The sequence below is a fragment of the Antedon bifida genome, chromosome 11, assembly GCF_963402885.1.
Source record: "Antedon bifida chromosome 11, ecAntBifi1.1, whole genome shotgun sequence".
Taxonomy (NCBI): domain Eukaryota; kingdom Metazoa; phylum Echinodermata; class Crinoidea; order Comatulida; family Antedonidae; genus Antedon; species Antedon bifida.
The window spans coordinates 2102649-2121760 of record NC_136236.1 but is presented as its reverse complement, the minus strand read 5'-3'; the positions used below and the strand labels follow the sequence as shown (position 1 = coordinate 2121760).

Below are 19112 nucleotides of genomic sequence, written 5' to 3'. Positions count from 1 at the left end.
TTATGTATCATATTATTGTATAATGTACACATGAGATTGGGAAAAATTAATGTGACTTAAATTATATATTAGGAAAATGTAGCGAGATATTAACAGTTTAAATATTTCAATAATTTGGAATAATGATGATGAAAATTAATATTAAAATGTGCATGTATATTTTATCGATTAATGATAACACATAAAATGTGAAAAACAAAGTAAACATAGACAAAGTACTCAGAACACAGAAACAGAAAAAAACGTTTTAAAAACAAGAAAATTATCGTATAGAAATATTTTTTTTTTAATTGACTCATAAAATAAAAACAATTGCAATTTAATTATTTAAAAATTGTAAATAGAGATTATATAAATGTTTTTATAACCCATGCATATTAATGTCACACATAATTGATAATGCATAATAATAAATAAATAATATATATTTTGAATATGATGAATTATAAAATGAATATATTATTAAAGTTTAAATGATTAGCATAGTGAATAATAGACACAATGTATAACAGTATTTAGTGGGTATTCTGCATTCCTCAAAAGTTATGCAATAAATACAAGTAGTTTTTGAAATAAGTGATGCAGTGTTGTTGACCTGGGAGGACGTGAAATTGTTAAAAATAATTATCAATTTTTATTTTTAATTTACGGTATGTCGAAAAATGGTGCCAGAAATTCTTATTATTTGATAAGCAATGTTTTTTTTCCAGGTCAGGAATAGGCAGTATTATAAAACAAATTTCTAAAAATAAAAATTTGCTGGTTGAAACATTTGATAGTTAATAAATATGTTTTAGATGAAAGATAAGTGCATTTTTGTTTTTAAATCGCTCATGTGAAGAGACAAACAATAGTACAAAGAAGCTGTTGTACTTATCAAAGAAATGGTGTTGTTTTTGTAAAGCAATTGTGTGTGAAAATTAAAGTATTTTAAAATTTAAAAAGTTTCACTCCAGTTAAAATAAACAATTACAAATTGTTCGTCAGAGTACTCAAACTTGAGCGATCTTTTCCATTAATCTGATACTTGAATTTATAATAGATTATAGAGGATGGTGGTATTTTATGGGGACATGCTATAAAAAGGCAAATAGTACATAGCAGGCATAAATAATGTCATTCATGTATAAAATCCAAGCAAACTTGTAGTCATATCCCATAGTAAAGGGAAAGGTGAAAAGAGGGGTGGGTTTGGGAGGACTAGGAATTTATAATAAAGATGAAATGATATAAAAAATGATAATTTAATGATAAATTTCAAGGCTATAACATCACATAAGATGCGTAACTAACCTTGCGTTGAAGTACGTTCGCTTTCCTGTCCTTGATGTCCACCATCTCACGTAACTCAGTGACTTCACTCGAGTGTTTGTTCTTACTTGTTGACATGTTGGACAATTGATCATTCTTCTGTTGTATTAAAGATTCCTTTTCTTCAAGACGTCCTCGCAAAGCCTCGATCTACCACAAAAGAGAAATACTAATCCAATAAAAGATATGGGGAAATAGCATGTGTCTTGCAGTTTCTGGTCATACATACAACATTTCATCTCCCTTTAAGCTTGGTTCCCACTAGGACATGGACATGGGACTGCTGACTCTTGGAGTTATAGTAATCTCATTTACATAATAGCAGTCTTTGACCAAATCTGTATATTTTACATTTATGATTTGTTGGGCAAATAAATAAATGAAATGACACAACGTAAACCGCGAATGACCAATTGCTCAAATCACAAGTTCCTTTCATGTCAAGGTGCCACCAGTTTTAGTTACTAAATCTCAACCTTCAACCAATACAGACCTAAGAGCTAAATGCATTGTTGCAATAGATAGCAACATTACTGCAGTAACTTACATCTGCCTGCATAATGACTATACGTTGCTCTTTTGCTGACAGTGATTCCTTAAGTAGTTGGATGTGGGCTTGACTGTCTTGATCTTGGTGGTTTAGCGTATCAAGTCGTGTCTGCAGTCCCTGGATCTCGGAATCTTTCTTTGTCATCTCAACCTTCATTTTATCAACCTTCATGAAAAAACAAGTGTAAAAGTAGTTTATTAAAATATATTGTTTGAAAGTTTGGATGGCAAATCAATAAGTAGATAAAAAGTTTGCAGTACACCACATATATTTAGTTCTGACCGTTGAACCGTTGAATTTCTCGATGTTTTGATCAATACAATATACTTTGATCTTTCTCAGGATCTTTATGTCAATATAATTTATCAACATTAAATAGAGTTTAAAGCAATTTATTTAAGCTTTGGTATTCATAAACAAACTAATTCTTGAACTCTATATTGTAGACTTCTATATCTTTACGATTTTTATTGTTTATTTGTTCATTATTAAGAAAAAGAAATAAAATTAATTTTGAAATTGAAAGTACATATGTCTAAGTTCACGATGCTGGCGAGTTCAAACAAATATGCAAAGGGTTAATTAAACAAAAGTTCTAATTTGGATTTCAAATGAAATATATCGTAAGATGTGTTCTGATTAATTAAACCTTAACGGGAACGCTATCTAGAAGCGATGCCCAAAGGTAAAGAGGTTGACAAAAACTGTAACTGTTTACTTTAGAGCTTTGACCAGTTGATAGGGTGAGATTACAACAACCACTATCTCAGTGCATTATTGAGTAAACCAAATGCACAGCTAAATTGAAGATAACTGTTTTGTCTTTCTTAAGGTCATTTGGATGTCATTTAATTAAGAAGGAGAAAAAGTTAATATGAATATTATTGTTGGTATGATGGCATATTGTTATCCTACAGTGTTAATTTTTGCTTGTATATTATATTATATTTTAGGAAAGAAATAGGTGCTGCATAGGCAGCAAGAAATTTCTTGTTTCTGCCTCAAAATAAAATATTTATTGTATGAGTACTTTCGACCATAGGTCATCATCAGGTACTGATAGAATATTGGTATTAAAGATGAATACATATAGAAAAAGGGTACTCTTTTAATGTTGACGTTTGGTCACTGTATGGTGATGTTGAAATAAAATAAAAACAATATAAAAAAATAAATGCATTATTAACAATAGCATTTACATCAGTATGCAAATTACCTTAATCTTAAAATGCCTGGCTTGACCTTTGAACTCATCAGCCTCCCGGGAATAGTTACCAGAATCATCAGAGCTTAGATTATGGTTCGCACGATATCGACTTATCTCTTCTTCTTGATCCCTCAACCTCTGTTCCAGAATGGCTATCTTATTGTCCTATATACAATAAAAATAATGAAATAATGGCGCTGGAATTGTGGACTTACGGCGCCAAAACTAAGCTACGAAAAGGAGATAATTTAATGTATCATCCATTAGAAAAGAAAATGGGTAAGATTACTTAGTAATATGTTAACTGAATGATTTAAGGAACATTTTGTAGGTAGAATACTAAAATATTTTAAAACATAAATTTGTTATATTAAAGTATGTACATAAATTTAAAGTGTTAGTAGAATACATTCAAAAAAGGAATGTGAAATGTTTTGAAAAAAAAAATGAAGGTCATTTATAATACAGTAAATATCTAAAAAAATGATATCACTAACAATGGGAAATATATCAACATTAAACAAACTTAAAATGCAACATCAAAGAAGAAAAAAACTTATGAAGGAAAACATGCAGAACTTAAAAATAAAGAAAGTACTATAAAGGAAAATGCACTATATTTATAAATTAAGGAACATTATAGCAAAGAAATGTCAGAAATAATTTGCAGAAGTAAAAATTATTTTATAAAAGAAATTAAATCAGCTTTTATAAATAATTTATCCACTTTCGGATATTAAATTTATCTCAACTACAAAGAAAGGACATGTTTCATGCATTTCATGGTTTGATTAAAGTTAAAAGTTAAAAGCCATTCACATTTGCCTTTAACCTAGATACTCTTTCATTTATCATCAACAAAATAAAAATGCTGTAAATGTGCAGAGACAGAAAATAATTTTACATTTCACTAAATAAACAATGATTAATATATCTGTAATCTTAAACAATATAAGATTCAAAAAATGTTATTGGTCCACTTTAAAATGGAAATTCATTTTGCTCGGCATAATTAAGACAAGAAGACTACAAGAAAAATACAAAACGCTATAGGCCAATGATAAAATAATAATGATAGGGGCCGTTCAAGCTTAGAGTTAGATTTACCGCTGCTGGGTAGAACTAAACTAAACTTGGAATGTACTGTAAATATTAAGTATGAACGGCTCCCCCTGTATACTGTACCTTCATTTCAACAACCGCCTTCAGAGCCAAGCCACGAGATGAATCCGAATCTGAATGTATAGCAGATCCCAACTGACGCTCAAGGCGGTCAGTGCGGTTTGTATTCCTTCTCAGATCCTGATGTATCGACGAAGCAGCATTAACAAAGAGTGGGTACTAGCGTTAAATTTTAAATACCAATTTACATTACTTTGCAATCTCCCTTTTCCTAAAGTCCCCCTAGCAGGGGAGGGATGGTACTTAATTTAGCTCATACCGATACCATTTAATTTGCACTCTTGGGCCATTTTTGTTAAAGTGCACTTTTCAACCTGAAGACTAACAAGAGCTTTAGCCTAACACATTTTGCCCATTTCATTGGAAAAAAGAAAATCCAAAATTGTTTCGGATCGCTCTAATTTGTGGTTTGATTCCTAATTTGCACATTTTAGCATAATATTCCAAATTCATCAGTTTAAGTTTACACATCATTACTTTACTTAGTTAAGTGTTTTTGTATGCAAATCATATGCAGAGTTAGAAATGCTGTAAAACATTGCAAAAATTATAGTATGTTTGAATACTAATCAAATTGCACACTACTTTAAACACAACCATCAATAATGTAAACTACTCATCAGGTACACACTGTACTCAATTATTATTAGTAGTACTTTCTAAAACGTAATTTCTAACTCTACTGATTACTTTCTACATTTTGTGTTTAGAAATGATGAGTCTATAAACATTGACTATTTCATTAAAATTCTGACAATCATCCATAAAAAAATCAAATGTGTACAGTAATACTAGTGAATAATTAATGAGCATTTTAATTGGTGATGACACTGACTTCACACTGAGAGGATTTGATCACATGATGAGATGGAAGCCATGTTGTGTCCAAAATACAATAATTAGCACTAGGACACTTTCACAGGGATTAGTAAAACTAATAACGCATTCAGCGGTTCATTAACGGGTGCTGTTAGAAATTGGAAAATATACTTCTCGAATGGCTGAATGGTAATTTATGTCAGCAATTTAAAATTGCAAATGACTCATGGATGTAAAACTGTCGTGTTTGAATTCAGAAAGAATTTAACGCGGACCTAAAATTTGTTCTTGTATTCCGTGTAGAAGGTTATAAACTATATAGGTCACTAATAATTTTAAATTTGCTGTTGAAAACAACTGACAAAAATAATTTTAACTGAAATAATTAACGATGTGTTATAAAAAAAAATGTGGGCGGTACAATCAGTTAGTAGTTACAGTACCTAAAACGTCTCTATGTTTAAATCATTATACTCCTTTCAGACTAGACTTAACATAATTAAGTTCAATATGAAGACTAGATCCTAACTAAAGCTCTGTCTACACTATCAAACATTATGTGACAACAAAATGTGATGTGCCCATATATGGAAATGATGTCACTACCATATTTTGGTATATCACTACCATATTTGGCCGCATCAAACTTTTTGTCAAACTAGTTTGAGAGTGTAGACAGACATTAGTTTACACTTACTCTTATACTTACATCATTAAGACTAGAAATCTCAGCTTCTTTTTGTTCTAGAGTGCCTGTAACTTGTATAACTTTAGTTTCTGCTTCAAGAAGCCTGGTTCTAAGATGGTCCATCTCCTCATGGTTAGCTTCAATACCCTTAACAGCTAACCCTTTACTTTGCAACATTTCCAACAGTTTCTTAATGCTTTCGTCACGTGACGCAAGCGTTTGCTTTTGCGTATCTATTCTAATTTCCATCTCCTCAAGCGTTTTACGCAAGAGGAAGAGTTCTTTTGATTGCCTTTCTTTTTCTAAACGTAACGATTCGAGTTCTTGTCGCTGCGCAGGGTTTAGAACTTGTGAGGCAGACTGCTGTTTCTGTAGCTCTTCTTGGAGCTGTTGAATAGATCTTGAAAGTTGCTAAAAAAACAATTTTTTTTTATTATTTATTTATTTCAATTCAAGATTGTATTTCACTTCACTGACAATCCTTCATGCAAAAAGAGTTTGTTAGACAAAACTTTGTTTCTCAGTCAAATTCAACAAACATTTATTTTCATCAAATGCCATACAAATAACACATCTAGAAGTAAACTTGTCTCAGTTGGCCCTTTAACACAGTTACAAAAAATTATAAGAACAAGTGAGAATATGAAGCATTATAATATATAATATTTAATATTAAAGTCAAAGATATTTCTTGTCACAGTTTGTACAGTGTCCTAAAAAGACTGAAAGCAGAAATATTTTTAGGTTGCTGTTATAAATAATATTCAGTTTTACTAAGCTCAGGTAGGAGATAATAATTCAAGGGACTATTTATTATGATTTGGAATGCTGGCAAATGGTGTTGTGTTCTTTTTGTTTTTTTTTTGTAAGTTGTATTCTGCTCAGTGAAAATAGAAGATCACCTAGAATAAGTCTTTAAATAAAAAAAAATTAAATAAATTGAGCTTCTTATGATAGGTGCTAGAAAGAATTAGGCTAAGTCACCCAATAGACACGTGCTTAGAATGCATTTACGGTAGTTGCATCAGCATCACACAATCACTTAAAAACAAGAAATCAGGACAACCTAGAATATTTACATTAACAAGCAATCAGAGACGACGTCGTAATCCCTGATTCAACCTAAAGCACTTTTCAAAATGGTTTAGTAATTGAAGAAAATAAATTTGATATAGGTAGATAAGTGTAAGCTGTGTATTCCAACACTGAGGAACCCATCAAGGAGTTGGATATCGCCTCGCTCAACCCCAACAACACCTTGTCTAAAATTGAATTAATCTTGAACTTTAGAAGATATTTGTTGAATTGAATATTGATCAAATCAAAATAAATTGGTATAATAAAATTATACCCACAGTATTGTCCTTTTTTCAGTAATTTGCCTTTGAATTTATTAATTATTTACTATAAATTTATATAGTTAATAATATATAATATAATTTATATTAATAATAATGGAAGCAATTTTTCACTGATGAATGAATGAATCAATCCATCAAGATCCAAAATAATTGTATTTATAATAAAAAATAAAAACATATAATATACTTTCTAATATTTGATATAGTCTTCTACTAGATTAAAATATATATTTGTATAATATTTATTGAGTTAGACCAGAAGAATCCAATGATCATAATAATAATCACCTATTTCCATGGAAATAGCATTGATTTTGCAAATTGCAATCAAAAATAGTTTATAACATGCATCAGTATAAATCTTATTTACAACAACAATTTTTGCTCAATGAATCTGTTTACTGTACATATTACACTATATCAATATATTTTCTAATCTAACTACTGTAGGACAGTACAATTTAATTTTAAAAATGTATAATAATCAATGGTATAAAATATTAATAGTGAATCATGGACCAATCTATTTTTGTTATAGGGGTGTAAAAGTACTACTATACACTATTGATATATTTTCTAATCTACTAATAGGACAATACAATTTAAATTAAAAAATGTATCTAATCAATGGTATAAAATATTAATATTGAAATCATATGGACCAGTCTATTGTTAAATAGGGGTGTAGAAGTACTTGTGCACTACTGATGATATATTTTCTAATCTAGGACAGTACAATTTAAATTAGAAAATGTATCTAATCAATGGTATAAAATATTAATAGTGAATCATATGGACCAATCCATTGTTGTTATAGGGGTGTAGAAGTATAAACATTTTAAATCTATCTCTGAGACTAATAGTATCATGTTCACATGCTCTTGAATTAGCACTTAAAGGAAGGCTTAAAGTGGAAAGAAGATCCTACTATAAAGTGCCTATTTTAATCAGAGACTGATAGAAAATCTGGTCGTTGGAAAGGTATAGGTAATACTGTACTACTAATAACAACAGCATACTTTCTAATGTACAATATGTTTGACAGATGAAATTGCATCACACATTATAAATCTAGGATTAATATACTATAATGCTCAGGTTTTAGGAATTAGGAATCATCATGTCAAAATTATGTTTCCAGTTACTGCAGTAACTATCAGTATATTCTTTTTTTTACTGCAAAAACATATGATTTTAATTTGTTTCAGGATCAATTTATGAGGCAGTAATTGCAAAAAAACAGTGTTATGTTAAAAAAAAATATTGCTGAAAATAATTGTATTTAAACAAGTTTACAGTACTTAATAATGTACTGGAACAGCAGTGCAATATAATATTTAAATACCGGTGCAAAAGAGTAAATAAATGCACCGAGTGTAGTTTCACACTGATGATACAAAGTGCTTCTCGAAACATGTATTGTATTTGTTGATAACTGTCGTTAAAACCAAAATAAAAGATGAGATTGAAAGTACTCAAACGATTCGTTTATTAAGTAAATTAATAATATTACAAGTATCTGTTTTCTATATGATATGGGCTCGTAAAGTCATGCTAGAATCATGGTTTAGTTACAAAAAAAAATGTCCAGGCCTTCAAATAGAAGTAAATTTAGGATGTGAATTCTTAAATAATTTAACATACTTCAAATTAAACTTGAATGCTACCACTTATTACGCATGCATACTGCTGCTGAGTACGCCAGGTTTCCGAATGATTAACTCTTTATGTTTCACTCCCTATTGATCGGTTAACTACATGAACATATATATGTATGGAAGGCTCAACTCTTAATTTCTTTTTTATACAGTAGTAGCTGACTGGGCTTATTATTACTAGTTGGATGAAGATGATGAACACCAAACCATATTGCTAGCCCCAAACAAAAATGTTTTCAGTTTTGAATGCAAGTACATTAATAAATATTACACTTTTAATAAGCATGAGGTTTTGAGCTTAGAATACAAGCATACTACTATACTTTTAACCAAGCATTATAACAGGTTTTAAAAAAACTCTTGAGCTTGGTGGTATGCAAGAAATATTATGACACTTAAATCAAGCATTATTTTATGTTTTAAGGTTGGTAGGTAGGTAGGTATGCAACATTCCTAAATGTTACATTTAATATAGTATTATAACAGATTTTTTAATGTTTTATTCTTGATATATGCTGCTGCAGGAACTGAGGTATTATTAAAGTATACATGTTTATTCAATTGAACATTAGAACATGTTTGTTTTGAGTTTGGTATGCCATACTTAAGTTGTCTTAAGCATTACATGTAACATTTTTTATGGCCATTATCATCATTATGCATCCTATTTTTAAATAAGCTATTTGACCATGAGATATGATGATGTATTCTGCCCATGAAAAATGCTAATTGTTGTTGTTGACAGGAAATGTGAACAATACTGTAGCTCTTTTATCATTACATTTTGTATTGAAATTATAATAGTAAAAATATTTGTTTAATTTTTTATTATCCTAACATTTTATTGGAACCATTTGTTTTTTAATACTGACATTTACCCTGTGTATACATACAGCAGTGTAGGATTTAATACTAAATTGACTTGCCTATTCTGTATCATGGAGTAACAAAATAAGTTGCTCCATGCTGAAATTAAATGTCGAAAGAAAACACTGATGATAACATAGACTAGGACTGTGCTACATAATCAATTCAATTATTAATCGGCCTACTTCAAAATTATATGGCAGCCTCTCATAAGCCTCAAGGTCATGTATCATGTGATAAGAATGGAATCTTCCAAGCGAACTTAGGAATGTGTCTTTATTTAATCAATTTGAATCAAGCTACATCAAAATGATGGCATGCAGTGATTTGTGTCGTCTGATGTGTACAGTAAAGTATAGTACACCACCCACTGTATGTTGGTATCATCTGTCATGTCAGAAACATAGAAATCCTAACTTTATATTCTATTGAATTTTATTTTGTTAGTGGCATAGAAGGACAGTACAGAGAAATGTTATAGTATTATACTTGGAGATCTATCTCTGATATGTTATTCTAATCGATTAGTAATGTCAATCCTATACATTCACTTTTATAGAAATAAAAAACAATTAAATATCTTCTCTAATCTAAAATACCCCAGATAATCTAGTCTGTTAAAAAGCAAATTTTGACAAACGGTAACCCAAATAAAAACTAAAGCAATTCCTGGAAGATTTAAGAAGGAATTTTCTTTTAAAATGTTGACATACAGTATTCAATTCAATTCAATTTAATTTCTTTATTGCTGCAAATGCTATCAAGGGCCAATATCCGCTTAAACATACTACATCATACAAATACATATTTACATTTAAAATTGTAGTTATCATTACTATAAATATTATTAAAGGTCACATCTTAAGGGCAGTTTTTATGTCAAGAACAGAAGAGGAAGACACGTTATCAATCTGAAGAAATAAGATTTCTCAGAATGTGTTGAAGTCAAAGTAGATTTTCAAATAGTATTGATGTGTGATGAGACTGATTAAACATTGATTTAGTGAGGTCTGATTTTGCACAATAATTACATTACTAGAAGCTCAAATTAAATATCATCATCGTCATGGAAGCTGAGTAACCACTCAGGGTCAATTTCATCGCCTTGACATCATCTCTCATTAGACTAATCATAATTAGATACAAATTTAATCTGTTGGTTAAAACATGATAACAATTTAATAAAGAATTCCATACGTGTTTATTGGATTTAAAAAAAATAAATTGATAATTCTGATTGATATTCTGAATAATTTAAATGATGGAGAGCCTTTTTATTTCAACTCTTTTTTAAAAACATTTTTGTTGTACGATGGTATGAATGCTGCATTAAATTCAGACTGCATGTTATATTCATTGACAAATGACAACAAAAGGAATAGGATATTATAAATTGAATTTCCAACACTAGAAAACCAGAATACAGAGTGAAACTGTCTTATAAATGACTAGTGTAGTAGTGTTTTGGTCTGCACCACACAAATCACATGGGATGAAATAAGATCTAACAATCAGGTGACAAAACCATATCGAGTTTGAAAGTGAATGGTTTTTGTAATTAAAACAATGCACACTTTGATGATGTAACCTCAGCAAAATTAACAATACAGTATTTTTGTTTTCATAGTGGTTTAGGATCATGGCAATGATGAATTTTCTTTGTATGAGTAATAATTAATAATAGGAAGAAAATTAATTAAAAATACATATAATGTACTATAATTAAAGCGAATTACAGAACCACTATGCAAAACAGCTATTATGACTAGAGATATCAGTTTAAATGGCAATGTTTTTTTTGTATTAGTGTATTTGTTATGCGCGATTTGAACGATTTGCGCAATTTAAAATTGCGCAAACAATTCCTTGCGCAATTTGAATTCAAACATGTGTTTCAAATTGCGCAAGCAACGTATTAAATTGCGCAAGTAATCTGCAAATTGCGCAAGGTTTTTCGACAGATTGTGAAATCATGCACACTCATATTTTTATAGTAATTTCTAAGAATGATTCAAAATTAAAGATAATATCGCATTTCCTTATTTTAGTAGTGAAAATATTGTTATTGTTAGCATACCGTCGAAGACCCGACGAATGAAAACGAAGCGGTGGTGTTCCCGGCGGGCACGGCGGGCGGCTAATACTACTCTAGCCTACCAAAGATAGACCTTTGAGCCTACTGGCTATGTTTGATAGCAAGTCTAAACGTTGGTGGCGTTAGACTATGTTGTGTATCAGAGCCATATATATAGAGAGAGTTACGGCATTGCGTTCACGGATTTTAGAAAGTCACGTGGTGTGCACGCCGGCCATGTTTGTGTCCAACTATGACTATGTAGCGTATGGAGTCGAGTCATTTGCTTCGAAAATGTATAACATTCACAAGGCTTTAAATATCGAATTTAATATCAAAACAATCAATTTGTTTAAAGGTTTTTGTTAAGATAATAACGAAATCATAAAGTTACTGCGAACATGATTTTAAACAACAAAATGTAAAAACAATGCATTACTATAGAGAATCGCTGTACAAACTAAACGCGCACGCGTAGAGCGTGCATGGAGCGCACAACCAGAGCCGTTCCGAAATTGCTATTTTTGTTGTTTTAAATCATGTTCGCAGTAACTTTATAAATTTTTTATTATTTTAACAAAAACCTTTAATCAAATTGATTGTTTTGATAACAAAAGACTCAACTCCATACGCTACATAGGAATAGTTGGACACAAACATGGCTTCTAATCCATTCGAAGTCGTAACTCTCTCTATATATGGCTCTGTTGTGTATTACTCACTACATTAATTTTTGTTATTTTTACATTTATTATGATTTATTTCAAGTTACAATGAGTGATAATATTATTTAATTGTGTATACCATTTATGCTGTGTATTATACACATGTTATCTTCGCATTTATTATGTTTCATTTTATTAGTTTCCAATAAATTATTATTGTTAACCGATCGTCGACGTTGGCACGCATTCTTGTAGAATTCTGCTGCGCAATTTGAAAATTTTACAAATTGTGCAGCGCAATTTGAAATTGCGCAAAGATTTTCTTGCGCAATTTGAAATTGCGCAAGTTGATTGCGCAATTTAATATTGCGCAAGAAAATCTTTGCGCAATTTCAAATTGCGCAAGAATTCTTTGCGCAATTTCAAATTGCGCAAGGATTTTTTTGCGCAATTTCAAATTGCGCAAATCGTTCAAATCGCGCATAACATATTCATGGAGTATTACTCCATGGTGTATTGTTGGTTATGTATTGAATTAGAACAATAAATAATAAACAAACAGATAAACAATGTTAAGAACAAAAACAATGATGAATAAAAACAAAATATTACAAACCTGCTTCTCATCGACAGAGGTGCGACATTGTTCCTTAAGCGTAACAAGTTTATTACTTTCGTCTTTACGCAACGCCCTTTCTTTTTTCAATTCCGGACTCCAAAATGTCTTAATACTGTTCATACTAGAACTTAATTTAGCTTCTTTAGTTTCTAAATCTTGTTTTAGGATACCATTTTCACGCTGCATCTCTCGCAACTGCGCTTGGAGATCCAACAACATTGAATCGCGTACTTGCCGCAGCTCTTCTCCGGGAGGATAAAAAGCCATGTTGGTTGGAATTTCTTGACCCTGTTCAATTATTGGCGAAACAAATCCTTGACTTGAACCAAAACTACTTGAGCGACTATTCGACGGAGAGTTTTTAGGGGACATAGAATTTGAACGACCACTTGAGTTTGGAGATGCTCGACCACCTCCTATTAAATTACTAGGCACGGCACTCACTATTCCTTCCGCAATATACACAGGTCCAGCATTATAAGCAGCATTTAAAGATTGAATATTTTCCATAGGCAAAGATGAACCTAAATCTGTTCTATGCACTTGGCTTCTAGATGTGCGTGGAGGAGAAGGAGATGATGAAGATGATGCTCCTCCGCCGCCGCCGGAAGCAGAAACTGAATTTACCTGATGTGCCTCACTGACACCAGCCGACGATTGCTTTACTTTCGAGTTTCTAGGCGAGTGCCGTGGACTATGCATTTGTGGATATTAATATACTCAATCAAACAGACTTATTTGCAAGACAATAGATAATCACTATTACTTTTTAATCTATTTATGCTTGTCTTTCATTGTTAAAAGACCTGTCTGTTACCTGAAGCAGAAAACCGTGAAATTTATCGATGAAAAGGACCTCATAAGCCAATCCCTGAAAAATGGACGGTGATGATGGCCTTATTTTCCAGACGGTAAACAAATACCCACGTGTTGGCTGTCAAACGTCTACACAACTTTTGATTGGCTACCGGAATCGAGAAGTTATAGTAAATGTAGAGGGCGGAATTTTTAAATTTAAAAAACAACGAGGTAAACAAAACAATTCAAGCTCAACAAAGAGTATTTTAAACATTGTTTGAATGATGTTGATTTATTATCATCGATGAATAAAATGAAGATATCAAATCCAATAATATTTGGCCAGGTTCGTACTATGATAACTAAATAGGCACGCCGCTAAATATTTTATTAAAAATGTAGGCCTGTCTAGGCTAGCCAAGCCCAATACAATGAACGGCGTTGTGCCGGGAGTGTGTGTGACCTACTGACTACGTACTGGCTACTGCCTAGCTATGCCTAAGCCTAGATTTACATCTATCAATACTTTGGTTACTTTCCACCAAAATAACTATTTTTAAAAAAAAGGAAACTGAATTATGTTTTAAATTAGACATTCAGACATACATTCTTTATTTTATAGACAAGTTTTAGTGAAGATGAGCACAGGGCCATCCAGTCTGCACTTTCACAGAAACTTGGACCGGAATTTATAAGTCAAAGATCTGGCGCAGGTGGCCAAAAGGTAACTATACTAATGCATAATGCATAACTAATCTATCAACTTATCAGACAAAGTTTATTAAAATAGTTTTCATTTGTTTTCAAACTACTCAAAGAAATAAATTATTAATGTTTTTTTTTTAATTTCAGCTAGCTTATATTGAAGGTTGGAGAATTGTGTCATTGGCTAATGAAACATTTGGTTTCAATGGATGGTCACATTCCATCACAAGTCAAAACATTGGTAATCAATATTGAATGTCATTTTTACTATCCTTTACTGCAAGTTTGGGTTACATTATGATTATAAATTCTTTGCTTGGTGAAAAAATATAAATTTTCAGCCCTACTTACAATAACATTACCATTTTAGTTTATTTCAAAGTTATTTTAATTACAATCATTGCATTTTTTTATGAGTAGATTTTGTAGACCAATTCAACAACAAGTTTTATGTTGGAGTGACTGCCGTCATACGCGTTCAATTAAAAGTTAGTACTGAATACTTTCAATATATATTTATTAACACGCTTCATCATCATTATGGTGCGTCCTACTATTTTGTGCCATTTATTCCAGTCATGGGCAGGGTGTGTCTCAAGTGGGGCAGGGTGTGTCTCAAGTGGGGCAGGGTGTGTCTCAAGTGGGCCAGTGTAATTTAATATTTTCAATAACATAATACAAATGCTGTAGTAAAGTTGAAGGTTCATGATAATACGTTTTAAAAAATGTTGAGAAAATGTATACACATTCAATGCAACACTGTTATATACAGGATGGAGTCTACCATGAGGATGTTGGGTACGGCGTAAGCGAGGGCATGAGGTCAAAAGCTCTGTCAATTGAGAAAGCTCGTAAAGAGGCAGTTACTGATGGGATCAAACGAGCGCTAAAGTAAGAAACATCATTAATGTCATTAACCACATGGTTTTTTTTTTTTTTAAGTGCTTGTGAATACAGCAATGAACTGTAACCAAATGGAGAATTATACTAATGCTTTATATAACATTAAAAGATATTACATAATTTTATGTTCCTACATGTAGGAGCAATATATTTTAGAGTATGTATTTAGAAAAAATGTTTAAATACCTAAACGATGATATGAGTACTTTAATGCATGAAAATAAGATGACATACTTTAAATCAAATCAAATCTTTCTCTTTTTCAACTTTATAGAAGTTTTGGACACAGTTTAGGGAATTGTCTTGGCGATCGCAACTACTTAAAATGTATAGGAAAAGCTCCTAAACCAGTAAGTCAATTATCAGTCAAAATGTTATATTATTTTTCTTGACTATTTATATTTTACTAACATTTTTTTCTACCTTGTTAGGTATCAGAAACTTATGATATTGATAACATGAAGAGAACCGAGAAAGACCCCAACGTTTCCGAGGCTAGATACAATAACATGAGGAAATGTTTACAAAGACGCACTTCAACGGACACAATGCCGCCACCTACCACGCCGGTCCTAGCTACTTCAAAACTCAGCAATCACGTCGTTAAAATAACCGAACAAAAAATAGAGCCTAAAAGTACAGATATTTCAAAAGTTTCCGGAAGTGGAGATTTAGAAAGTAAAAGAAGTGTAGTGGAATGTGGAGCCAAAGTGATCACACCTAAGTTAGCACCAAGCACTGCTAGTAGACAAACATCTGGTGCTGAAAGAAAACCAAATATATCACTACCAAATAGTATGGATGTCGTGAGGAACAGTGTAAATAGCAGCTCTGTTGTTGATACTGGTAAAGTGACCAGCAGAACAATGCCAATACAACAGAACGAAAGGAGATCAACTTCTCCAATACCGTCAGAAAAGTAGGTTTTGAGAGATTTAAATTGTTTATACAGGGAAAAAAAAATCCCTTTTCATCTGTGGGACAATGACAAAATAAGTCAAAGTAAGCCAATTTTTAATAAGGTGATTGTCTATTTTTTAGTGTACCGCCCTCTGGAGACAAAGACTTGTTACAGAGGAAGCTAAGACAGCAACAGAAGCAACAACAGTTCAGAGAAAAATTGAAACAAAAGCAAAATGGAGATGAAGTGAAGTCTCCGTTACTCCCTTTGGAGAATATGTCACCAGTTGCAACATCAACTCCAATGAGAACAGAGAAGGTTGTTGATGGTGGGTTTACAGTCGAAGAACTCTTACTTGCAGAAGGTATTCCTTGTCTCTCTTAAGCTCTGTTTACACTATCAAACTAGTTTGACAAAAACAGTGTGATATGCCCAAATATGGGAGTGATATGCTTAAATATGGTAGTGATATGATATCATGATGTCCATATATGGGCACATCACATTTGTTTGTCACATAAAGTTTGATAAGGTAATCAACTGCTCACTACACTGAAATTTATTTCTGAAACAAAAAATTGTATTTTTAGATGACCCTGAATTCTGGATAGCGTCGCAGGCATGCCGTGATGCCATGGAAGACTCGAATGCTATAGAAATGAAAGGTAACATTAATGGGGGACAACAAGAACACTATTCCAGACGTTCTAATTTTAACTGGAATCAAAGTAGTAGAGAAGGATCAAGGTTACAAAGTAGTAAGTCAATCACTCTACAATGCTACTTTTATTGTTTTATCTTTTTTTGAGAATTTTTACTTTATAAATTTTTATTTTTGTCATAGATTACCCAACAAAAAGACGGAGAACTGACGACAAAATTAGCTGATAGTGTTATGTATTTGAACTTTCTTTGATACTAAATAATTTCTCAACCATGAGTACAATTTGTATCCAATATTTTTTTAATAATTTGGGAAAAACCTGCTATAATTTAAATTCAATGTTAAAATGTATATAATTATACTGGTCACTTGACTTGGTACTTCATTATGTAGTGTGTGGTAATTTTTATATAATTTAAAATAATGAGATAAACAAATGTTTATTTAGCAATATATGTTAATATAAAAGTACATTACAGTTTATGATCAACTAATGTTTGGTAAATAAATAAACTTAAAACTTAATAGTTATATTCACTGTTTGGAAATGTCATATGATGTACACTTTATATTTTATGTTCTAATAGTCATTTTAATTATCGATGTTGGTATTTAAACAAAAGCATTTTTTATTTAAATTTAAATCTGACCAACCAACATAATTAGGTTTAAAAAGTTTAGAATGATGGTGGATGAATGTTATGTCACTTCCTTTGTTGCAATTCTTGACACTATAGAATCAACTAAAGTACTACATTGTAACTCTTCCTCTTGGATCTTGTAAATCTGCAATAAATGAAAATCAAAAGCTATTTGTTGAATTGGATTTGTATTGTGCAATTACAACTTGTGGCAATGTATCTTGGTGGTTAAAGTTCTTGCTAAATTCCCAGGATTCTATGTTCAGGTCTAAAACTACTCTTTAAGTCCAAAAGCTTACAAGAGGATAATAATTGTATACTACTATTTATTCCAGTCTTCTTGGGTGGTTTTAGATTTTTTTTCCCTTTTCATTCATAGAATTCATATTTTATTTTAATAATACAGTAGTTACTAGTCTTACCTTTTTAATTCTGTCAGTATCGGAAATATTTGCAAGGTTTTCAAGAGAAATTAAGTCACCAACAATCCTTGTTTTCAAAATGCCTAGTTTTTCATTTTCTTTATCATCTAATACAACTACTAGAAGATACTTGGCATTATTTTGAAAGCTGAATAGTTTGAAGGATTCACCAATCTGAAACAAAAAAAGTATTAGATGTAATGTGGTTATATTCATCATGTTTTGTAATTCACTGTATCACTTTAAAGCTCTGTCTACACTATCAAACTTTATGTGAACAAAAATGGGATGTGGTGCCCATATATGGACATGATGTCATATCACTACAATATTTAAGTATATCACTACCATATTTTGGCATACTTTTTTTGTCAAACTAGTTTGATAGTGTGGACAGAGCTTTAGTTAGCCACTTATACCTATTTCCTCCATGCTTATACATACATTTTTACTTGGTGAAATGTTGTACAATATCTCAGAATTTACTGATCTTGTTTTTAACTTGCCATTCTTTTGATTGTAAATTGCTTTGTTCGTAGCCACTAATACTTGAAATGAATCTGCCACCTTGAGAGAAAAAAATAAAAACAAATGTTTCTCCATTCATGGTTTAACAACACTACCCCATCCCACCACCACCACCACCAGTCATTCATATTTACTGAGTTAAAAAAAAGTTTAAAAACTAAAATAAATTACACATGTCATGACTTAAGTGCTGTCAAGTTTAAATAATTGTTGTCAGTTATTATTATTGAATTATTAAACATTTACAAAGTAAGTTAAGCCTAGCACTGCTAATCGCCTGATTCATCACCCGACGTGGGCAGTTTTTACCCTCTGGACTGTGACATGTTTTCTGTTATTGCGGACGGGCATGGGCTTAGCTAGCTTATCAAAAAGGCCGATAAAAACTCACCAAATCTGGAGATAAAATTGCAGCGTCAATATTACCACTACCAATATGTTTCTTTACTTCTTCTGCATTTTCAACATTTCCAAATAATGCCAAGGAAACCATAGAATCAGCAAATGTTTGTACCTCGAAATGCTTCACAAACTCCATGTTTGTTATGT

At 31.4% G+C, this 19112-nt stretch overlaps 3 protein-coding genes across 9 annotated transcripts in view; 1 reads left to right on the top strand and 2 right to left on the bottom strand.

Annotated features, from left to right (window-relative positions):
- LOC144856021 (ELKS/Rab6-interacting/CAST family member 1-like) overlaps positions 1-13857 on the bottom strand; it is a 49024-nt gene extending 35167 nt beyond the window's left edge. For 2 of the 7 annotated variants that reach the window (XM_078713992.1, XM_078713991.1), the window contains exons 1-6: positions 12999-13856; positions 5779-6168; positions 4254-4370; positions 3078-3233; positions 1859-2026; positions 1294-1461 (exon numbers count right to left, since the gene is read on the bottom strand). In XM_078713992.1, the coding sequence (XP_078570118.1) occupies positions 1294-1461; positions 1859-2026; positions 3078-3233; positions 4254-4370; positions 5779-6168; positions 12999-13703 (1704 nt within the window). In that variant the 5' untranslated portion in view covers positions 13704-13856. Of the gene's footprint in view, positions 1-1293; positions 1462-1858; positions 2027-3077; positions 3234-4253; positions 4371-5778; positions 6169-12998 lie in introns of all 7 variants that reach the window. The other 5 variants (XM_078713993.1, XM_078713995.1, XM_078713994.1 and 2 more) reach the window with 4 other exon arrangements.
- Positions 13858-14016: 159 nt separating this feature from the next.
- On the top strand, positions 14017-17432 carry LOC144856024 (uncharacterized). The gene is made up of 10 exons (XM_078713999.1): positions 14017-14145; positions 14422-14523; positions 14652-14745; positions 14925-14992; positions 15277-15395; positions 15682-15757; positions 15839-16326; positions 16449-16672; positions 16899-17066; positions 17153-17432. The coding sequence occupies exons 1-10, from the start codon at positions 14104-14106 to the stop codon at positions 17194-17196; spliced, it is 1425 nt and encodes a 474-aa protein (XP_078570125.1). The 5' UTR covers positions 14017-14103; the 3' UTR covers positions 17197-17432.
- Positions 17433-17452: 20 nt separating this feature from the next.
- On the bottom strand, positions 17453-19111 carry LOC144856026 (EKC/KEOPS complex subunit TPRKB-like). The gene is made up of 4 exons (XM_078714001.1): positions 18955-19111; positions 18480-18602; positions 18036-18209; positions 17453-17758 (listed from the first exon to the last, which is right to left on the bottom strand). Exons 1-4 carry the CDS (start codon positions 19099-19101, stop codon positions 17672-17674), a joined length of 531 nt encoding a protein of 176 aa, XP_078570127.1. The 5' UTR covers positions 19102-19111; the 3' UTR covers positions 17453-17671.
- Position 19112: the final 1 nt, after the last annotated feature.

Bases quoted from the DNA above. Each gene is read 5' to 3' on its own strand.
- LOC144856024 (XM_078713999.1), top strand. From the start codon at position 14,104: ATGAATAAAATGAAGATATCAAATCCAATAATATTTGGCCAG. The intron at 14,146-14,421 runs GTTCGTACTATG...TTTATTTTATAG, and splicing joins ATCCAATAATATTTGGCCAG to ACAAGTTTTAGTGAAGATGA. The intron at 16,327-16,448 runs GTAGGTTTTGAG...TCTATTTTTTAG, and splicing joins TCTCCAATACCGTCAGAAAA to TGTACCGCCCTCTGGAGACA.
- LOC144856026 (XM_078714001.1), bottom strand. From the start codon at position 19,101: ATGGAGTTTGTGAAGCATTTCGAGGTACAAACATTTGCTGATTCTATG. The intron at 18,603-18,954 runs GTGAGTTTTTAT...TTTTCTCTCAAG, and splicing joins CAATTTTATCTCCAGATTTG to GTGGCAGATTCATTTCAAGT. The intron at 18,210-18,479 runs GTATGTATAAGC...TTTTTGTTTCAG, and splicing joins ACATTTCACCAAGTAAAAAT to ATTGGTGAATCCTTCAAACT.